Source organism: Vigna angularis, chromosome 7 (genome assembly GCF_016808095.1).
Source record: "Vigna angularis cultivar LongXiaoDou No.4 chromosome 7, ASM1680809v1, whole genome shotgun sequence".
Classification (NCBI taxonomy): domain Eukaryota; kingdom Viridiplantae; phylum Streptophyta; class Magnoliopsida; order Fabales; family Fabaceae; genus Vigna; species Vigna angularis.
In genome coordinates, this window is record NC_068976.1 from 8,133,063 (window position 1) to 8,142,422 (window position 9,360).

General features: G+C 31.0%; 1 protein-coding gene across 1 annotated transcript; it reads right to left on the reverse strand.

The window, feature by feature from the left end:
- Window positions 1-1,136: 1,136 nt before the first annotated feature.
- LOC108337106 (glutathione S-transferase TCHQD) lies at window positions 1,137-3,842 on the reverse strand. Its single transcript, XM_017573563.2, has 3 exons — window positions 3,684-3,842; window positions 2,569-2,880; window positions 1,137-2,195 (listed from the first exon to the last, which is right to left on the reverse strand). The coding sequence occupies exons 2-3, from the start codon at window positions 2,775-2,777 to the stop codon at window positions 1,601-1,603; spliced, it is 804 nt and encodes a 267-aa protein (XP_017429052.1). The 5' UTR covers window positions 2,778-2,880; window positions 3,684-3,842; the 3' UTR covers window positions 1,137-1,600.
- Window positions 3,843-9,360: the final 5,518 nt, after the last annotated feature.

Genomic DNA, 9,360 nt, shown 5'->3' on the forward strand with positions numbered 1-9,360 from the left:
ACTACTACCTAGAAGTGTTTAGGAGAATTAAAAGCGTTTAATATAGTTCTGGCTATCTCTTGTAGAGATCTATTTTTTCTCTCAACAACTTCATTCTGTTGTGGAGTCCTCATAGTTGAAAAGTTGTGTTTAATGCTAGAGTTTTCGCAAAATTTTTTGAAAGGATCATTTTTAAATTCTCCTCCATGGTCACTTCGGATAGATATGATTTTTAAATTCTTTTCAGTTTTCATCCTTTTACAATGTTTGCAGAAAGTGTTAAGAGCCTCGTCCTTATGAGTTAGGAATAGAACACAGGTCCACCTAGAAAAATCATCTATTACTACTAACCCATAGCGTTTACTGCTCATAGACGTTGTTCTTGTAGGACCAAATAAATCTATATGAAGCAGCTCGAGAGGTTGTTTAGTTGAAACCATGTTTTCACTTTTAAAACATTCCTTGACCTGTTTTTCCTTCATGCAAGCACTACAGAAGATTGTATCATTGAATGATACTTTTGGCAGTCCTCTAACAAGATCATGGCATTGCAACTTTGAGAATAATCTCATGCTTGCATGTCCACAGATATTATGTCATATTACTACCTCATCTTTCATACATTAAACAATTTAATCTAAGAGTACAGTTCATTTAGGTTTATTCAGTTCAAGTTATGTTATCTATTAGTTGTAAAGAGTTATTATCTAATATCCTAAAAGTATAATTTTTAGACGATATGTAATAATACTTCTTGACTTAATTACATTGTATTTATATGATCCTAGCATAAGAAAAACACATTAATAATTTAGCTTAATATAAATATGTTTTGGATGAAGCACAAAAAAAAACAAGTCTGTCTAAAATCACGAATATCAATAAAAAAATAAAATAAAAAAACCTTCCTCCTTACACCTAATTATACTTATCTTAAGTGTTTTGAAGGGAAGTCGAGTAAAAGATTGAATTGACAAATTTAAAAGCACATATATATATATATATATATATATATATATATATATATGCGCGGGCGCATATATCACATATGTAATTATTTATTTATTTAATATAGTTTAACCGGTGTAACCAATCAATAACTTATTGATTGACAGAGTAATCAAAGACTATTTAAACAGAAACAGGTAGTCTGAGAGTAGATGATGTAGTGTCTCTGGTCCATTGTTCAAACTGCAACTTGTAGTTCAACAACATGCTGTTCACAAAAGAAGAAAATGTATATATACTATTACACTATATGTTTCTTTGATTACATTTACAAGTATCAGAATTAATGTACATATAACCAGCAGCAACCCCGTGATTCCAGTGTCAGTATGAACAAATTTTCCTTTTCATAGTTCTTTCAATGGAAGAATATTGCAGCGCATGAATTGTTTCAATACTGAGCCAAAAGATGTTTTCATGCTGGCCACTTTGACATGCAGCTCTTCCACCAGCATCAAGAAAAAGTGTTGAAAGCAAAAGGTAGAATAAATAAAGAACAATGTCTAACATCAGTTCTCTTAACCTACCTTACACAGAATGATTGTCTGCTATGTTCATTTGTGCATTTATTCTACCCCCTTTTGGAAATCCTGACAGATATACAAGTGTTGCACTAGTACCTCTTCAGCAAACTTCGAATACGAACTAAGAACCATGTTTTCAAGAGTGTTTTGTGCTTTCTCCAACCATTAAAGTACTTACCAATCACCCTTTTATAACTAGGCCTTTGCTTAACCAAAAGCCAGTACTCAGCAATGTTTGGCCTTCCAGTTATGTACTCATTCTCTAAATCCAAGAGTTTTAAACGAGCTAATACTGGAATGAGCATCACATCAGCCATGGTGAAATCTTGACCTGCCAAAAAAGGTGTTTCACACAGTTGCCTCTCCACCTCATCAAGCAATCTAACCAAATGCTCTTTGCCCCTTCTCAAAACATCTGCTTCTTTCAATTTCTCTTCAGTTTCATAGGCTTCTCTTAATTTCCTATGGTAATCTCCTGCTAATTCAGGTGACTCAGACATGCGAGCAATCACCACTTGCCTTATGAACTTGGAAACATAAACACGGTATTTCTCTGGTATATGTGCAAGTGTGAAAAACTTGGGGTCCCAGTCTTGTATCCTCTGCATCCATTCAATCACTTCCCTGTTACTGGTACTGATACTCTCAGCCCCTGAGGAAACCACAGCAATTCTTTCTATGTACCTGAACATTCAACCCAAGTGTATAGTTTCTGTTTATAGCATAAAGGTTTGAAAGTAAAGTCAAAATTGAACACACTCTTCATTCTTAATGTGCAAATAATTACGCTTTATCAAGAAACAATACAAAGCAGTTCATATCTGAAGTGCATGCAGACACTATTTGCCACTTCGGGGGAACTGGTTTTGGAGTAGTGATGTATATGAAGAGAGGACTTGGTCAGCAATCAATTTTTCAACTAGTTTTGCTGTGGTAATTTCAATTTTCAGTGCCACCACATAAGTATACTTTTCACAAAAATGGTTCTTTTTATGCACATTTATTGAAGTAAAAATAAATAGAATGATACAATAAGGGTGAGAAGAATAGGACATACTGGATTATATCAATAGTGTTGTAAATGATATGAGAACCATTTTGGAAAACAGGGACCCTTCCACGGCGATTCATCTTGAAGAAAGAAGAATCCAAGTTCTTGCCAGTTATGGGATTTACATGGTGAGATGTATAATCCACACCCTCCTCCTCCAATGAAATTCTCACCCTCTGGCTGTCCAAATCCAACGGATGATGATATAGCTGCATCTTCTTCTCAGGCAATATTTTTTGCAGGTAGTGTGCTAACAGTTAAGCATTTTTTGTATTAACACCAAAAACCATACAGGAACCACTGAGATGGCATTCAGGACTACAAAACAATGATAACAAAATTGTCTTGAGAACAATTAATAACTTTGCTCACCCAAATTAGTGCTAACCTGTTATAGAAGCCTCATGTCATGAATCATAATTAATGCATAGCATAGAAAATTAAAGCCACACATCATACAATCTCGATTGGATGCAACCAGAACCAGATTGGGTGCTTACTACTACTAATACAACTTCTTGAACAATACGTTGCTGGTTTAAGTGAAACTAAACTTAGATCCTTTAAGCAATGTTTTGGGTAACCTTTAAGCAAAGTTTTGAGTCTGAATCTTACGGACGGATAAAATATGATTGAAAGGAGATACCTCAATTAATATGCATAGACATTTTTCAGGCGATAAGCACTCCATTAAAATGTCACACTAAACCAAAAAATTTGATAACTATATAATTCGGTAAGTACTAGCAAAGCAAGCACAAAATCAAATCAAATATTCAAGACACGAGCACCCATTTTGGTAATGGGGGTTTGAGGATCGAAGAAGGTGTTTTGGAAGATCAAGATTCCAAAGCTCAAATTCCCAAAGAAAACAATCAACTTAGCTGTATATAACCAATAGTGATCTAAACTCCAAACCATCTTCAAGAAGAAAAAAAAGAAACATAAATATTGCAAACAAGAGATAAATAACTTGGAATTACGCAAACTCAAACGCAACCCATTTCATAAAAAAAGGGAAAGTGTTGGGACAAAATAAGCATAAGCAGACATCAATTTGACAAGGTAAATGGTGTTTCATCGTGTGATAACAGAAATTAAAGTTGAGGAGAATGACATACCCATAAGCAGAGAAGAGAAGAACAGGGAAAGGAACAAGTTAGCGTTGAGTTGGGCTTTTGGAGAATTTTGCAGGAGACAAGAATAAAAAGCTGAAAAGGCTTGAACTAAACTACAAAGTGAAGAGTAAAAAATATGCAAAATGCGAAACTTCCATAACTTTTGCTGCTTTTAGATCATGTATATTATATTATTAATATTGGGTAATTGAAAACCATGGTCTATGCGTTCTGTAGTTAGGTTTTCGACACGTGGGTCAAATTTCTTGCTCGGGTGAGTAATTATGCTAATATGAAAGTTAATTTTCAATGAAAATAGAAAGAATAAAATCATATTAATCAAGAAAAGAAAAATCAATCAACGCATCTCGTATACTTGTATATAATTAGTCAATATTGAAAGTTATGAAAATTAAAATGATTCGTTCTAAAAATGTCACACCTAATTTTTAAAAGTATATACAATAAGATAATATGTCAGGCCTCGTTAAATACACTCAAACACCACTTGTTTAATCTCATTTATTACATCCACACCTTGCTCAGAACCATTAAAACGCACTCACAAACTCTCTGCGCTAACGCCAAGTGTCAAAATGGAAGATTCGGAAATCAGTAAGTTGAGGACAGGTGTCCATAGGAGAGTGCACGTCCGTTGGACGTGGGGTAGACAAAAATGATTTTCTGAACAACCATGTTCACTCTCCTCTGCATGCACTTCTCCTTCCCAACTCTGACTTTCCATTTTCCTCCTCCTTCTCTTTAGAAAACCTTTTCTTCTCTCTACTGTAACTCATCCTTCCCTTCTCCGATCCCATTTCAGAAACCGTAGAAGAATTCCCATCGTCGTGAGCTTCATTCTGGACCGAACAGTTCCAGATTCTGAAACTGGTAAGTTTCTCTTCTTCGTCGAGCGTTCTTTTGTTACATGCAAAGCCAAATTCTGGTTGCATGAAGGGGTATAGTCTAAATTATTCTTGATTTTATGGTTAGATTTAGTTGGAAGAATTAAGTGATCTTTGGGGGTAGAAAGCTGTAGACGGACGAACCCAAAATCTTACGTTTAGAACGTTTCACTCACTGATCCAGGTAAGGGAAGCTTATTTAATTTAATTGACATTTGTATGTTGCCTTACTATATGAACGTCCGTTGATTGAAGGAATGAATATGATGCATGCTGCTTGATGTATATGATGATGGTTGATATGTATGAATGTGAATATGAGTAATCATTTTGAGTATGAATTATAAATGTGAAATTCTATAAAATCTGTAAATTGATATTTGATATGAATTTATAAGGTATGAACTGATATGTTGAAAACTTGAGTTGAAAATAGATGAAATTCTGAATATGAAATTCTCATTATGATAATGTACGTTCGTTATTGAACGGTCCTCTACCGTTCGATTTGTTCTAGTAAATTGTTTTAAAATGGAACTCTTTCATTTGGAGAGAATTCTAGTCAAGAACGAGCGTCCTCATGTGGAAATACTATGTTTGAGCGTTCGGCTCAACATAGTAATACCCTGATAGCTGAAATAGAGTAATACCTATATATAAACCCTCTTATTTTAAGATTAGTAGCGCTCGGTTTTACACCTAGCGTTCGTAATAAGTAGCGCTCGGTCTTACACCTAGCGTTCGTACTAAGTAGTGCTCGGTTTCATACCTAGCGCTCGTATTGAGGAGTGCGCGGTCTCATACCAAGCGCTCGTACTATTGTATAATCAATCTTGATAAAATAGCGTTCGTCCAATTGTAGTAATACTTTCTTTTCCCATGTTCGGTCATTTACTGGCATTGGATTTCCGTATGTGAACTATTCTAAATATGGTCCTTAACATCTTGAATATTCTTCTTGCATTGGATCCGGCCTAAGGTCCCCATACTTGATTTAATTCTTAAGTATTGGTTTGAACTCAAGAGAGTCAGTTCATTCAACTGACTCACGTGGTAGATACCGTTCGTCACATATTACACTATTTTACTCGGTTCATTTCGTAAATCCAACAGTAACTCTCTTCGTTTTATTCTGTTCTGAACGGGAGAATCATCGATCTTTTTCTTATCGTTCGTTCTCGTTATGAAGAGGGCTGAACGTTCGTTATTTTATGTCCCTGTAACTGATGATGAAACTGATAATAAAGTGGAAGATTATAAAGAATGAACAGTATATGAGATGAATAAACGATTGTGGTTTTTGAACTAGCGTTCCAGGGAGGAACGACTCATGTATTGAATATTGGAAATTGGTGAAGTATGACTGTGGTTATGCTAATGCTGGCAGTTCATCCTGATGTTCCATGAGTACTCGTCCTCACGTAGAGGGGGTAGGTCATGTGTGGGAACGGTAGGAGGTCCTAGTCCTTAGGGGTACTTTGGATAGGGCTAACCTCGGGTGGCAGCTGTTGAGTGTATCCCAGTTACTACATCACCCGGGTGCAAGAACGCCTGTAGCTACACAGATTCATACAGTCCGGACGGTCCGTCTAATGATAGTTTTTCGTATTGATATATATATATGTTGAACCATTCTTGTGTTGTTGAAATGTTTAATTTATATGTTGATGTGTGAATTAAATTACTTAAGCTTACCCTGTGTTTTCTTGTGTTGTCTCGTCCTTGTACGTCCATCTTGTCATTGCGATGATCATCCGTGTGGATGTGAGCAGAAGGAGACGCCTTGTTGGAGGAAGTGATTGAAGAGGAGAACCTGGTGGACGTTGAAGTTAAGGCCGAGCCTTAGATCGTTCGGTTGATTTTGGATGTTAGTTGTTTTGTTTAGATCGTTCGGTAATTGGTTTTGTAAACCGTTCGATCCTGACTTCCTTTCTTATGCTGTTAAATTGTATTCAACTCTGTACTTAATGACGTTCGGCTGTTGAACGTTAATTTTTAGTGTAAGACTGCACTGTTAGATTATGAAATGTAATTAATTTTATTATATGGTAATTATTATATTTTGGGATGTTACATAATAACTTAAAATTAATTATAATTTGTAATAAAATGGTACATTTTTAAGTTAATAATTATTCTGTCCTCAACTCTTTGACATAAGATCGCTAAGATCCACTATATTGTATTTCAGATATTATTTTTTTTCTTACAAATAAGATTATGTTTCGAGTTTAAATCATCGAAATAATATGAATAGAATCAATTACTGTATTTAAAATATTATTTTCGTTCTAAATTTGGAATATTTTTTACACTTTTAAAAAAGAAAAATGTATTCAATTGGTTTCAATCCTTAACCATGTAAAAGTATTTTAATATACTAAAATTATTATATTTGTCCAATTAAAGTATAAATTATGACTAAATTATAATCAAATATATAACATGAAATATATATATATATATATATATATATATATACACCAAATATTTATGCATTTGACTTTTACCGATTAAAAAAATTGAGAATATCGTATTGATTCTATAGAAGTTTGCAGGGAATACTTTTCGAAATTCTACCCACAATTAGAATAAAGAATAGTTTTAACAATTTAATCTGCTCTAAAATATCTTACATTATTAGTTTATAATGTATAGTTGATTTTTTCTTTAATGTGTCCTTATATAAATTATTTTTGTAACACTTTAAATTAATAATTTTTTAATAATTAAAGCATCTCACAATTAGTATTAAGCATAAAATACTACATAGGTATATTTCATATATTATATTATTCCTTAGTAATGCATTAAAAAACATAATACTTAAATGTAAGCAAATAAACACATTTTTTTAATATTTTCTGAATTCGTCTCCGTTTTGATAAAGAATCCTCGTATTGACTGAATATATAGTGATAAATATGTATATCTTGTATGGTTTTTATTTTCATACCCGTTCCAATACTCGTTTTATCTAATTTAAATTATTAAAATACTCAATTTATTAAATAACTTAAAAAGAATTATATATATATATATATATATGTATATATATTATCACTTAACTGTTTAACTAATTTTATATTTAAAAAGTTGTCTTTTAGATTTTTAATGTAGTTTTCATTTGATGGCGTCCTTATATATATATATATATATATATATATATATATATATATATATATATATATATATATATATATATATATATATATATATATATATATATATATATATATTTGTATTGCATAATTTTATTGATTAATTTATCAAATTATTTCTAATATAAAACATTTAATATTTTTATTTTTTTTCTAATATTTTTATTTGTTGCTTATTTTATCATGTTGAATATTGTTTTGATGATTTTTTATATAATTAGTTTTTTTACTCATTTCATAAGTGTAGTTTTATGGTTGTAATTGTATAAAAACGTTTTATTCAATATAATATTATAATTTAATGTCATTATCCTAAATCTTGTTTATCACACATATACATTAAAGTTTAAAAGATAAATATTTATGTTAACTTTTAATTATTATTGGTTTAATATTTTTTCTTTGTAAAAATTTCGTTTAAGTAGTATATTATAATTTTTATTAGTGTATAAAAAGTATTCATTAGAATTTAAAGAAATGAAGAAAAGAGATTATTAAAATATTTTTAACCATACTTTTTTTTATATTTTTTTAAAAATATTGTTTAGTTTTATCAACTTTGTTTCATTTTGCAAACTTAATAAATGTTTTGGTTCTCATAAAATTTTATTTGGTACTCCAATTTAAAAATTATACAATTATAATTTTTTTCTAAATATTTGATATTTAAAAAAAAGAATACTCTTTCGAAATATGTAATGTATTAATTAGAATCTAAAATCATGCACATGTTATACTTATTCTTCTCTTTTAAGAGTTCTTGTCATTCCATGATCACATATCATACCAAAAGTATAATAAGGTAAATCATCAACATATAGATTTAAACATCAATGTCAAATCTATCTACGAAGACCTTTTTCAATTCTCTCCTAAATATTTTTATCTGTTTGAATCCAATACTAATAAAGATGAAGTAATATCTTAAAACTCTCAACCGCACTTCTATATGAATAATCTATATAAAAAAAATTCTTTTCTTTTCTTTTCTTGTAATTCAAATATCGCAAATTGTTAGCCGATTGGGTTTACGTATTGTTTCATGACGTTTCGTTTTGAATTCTTTATAATCCATTTTGGATCACTTCAACTTTAATAACACTCGGGGGAACTTCAGTGCAAATTTTGTGATTGCTTCGTTACTCATCCTTTTGTGTTCCCTATCATTGCGTACCATATTATGATTGTTTCGAGCAATAAGATCTTCTTTTTTTAGGAATTTTGGTGAGTCTTAGACATATAAAAGGATAGTACTAATATTTTTTATTACATTGTCTTTTTCAGAGAATGTTTGTACGTCTTAGAACAAATATACTAATATAAATTTTATTATTAAAAAGATCTTAAACACTCTCAAGTGAATCCCACTATTAATGCACAAAAATCACTGAAATTTTTCGAAAAGAAAAAAAAATCAAAGGAATGAGAGAAAAGTGTAAGATCCATAAAAAAAAATATTTATAATAGTAAATTTTAGCATTTTATTAGTAATAATAATTTTAGTGGATAGAAAAATGTAAATTTTGGATATAAAATTATAGTAATTTTAGAAGGAGAGGTTCAAAATTTTGATAATTTATTTAGTATTTTTTTATTGAATAATAAAAAGTGAAT

What these genes read in the sequence shown, in the direction of transcription:
- LOC108337106 (XM_017573563.2), bottom strand. Translation starts at nt 2,777, where the DNA reads ATGCAGCTATATCATCATCCGTTGGATTTGGACAGCCAGAGGGTGAGA. An exon ending in AACACTATTGATATAATCCA is followed by an intron (nt 2,196 to 2,568) that starts GTATGTCCTATT and finishes TTGAATGTTCAG; the next exon opens with GTACATAGAAAGAATTGCTG.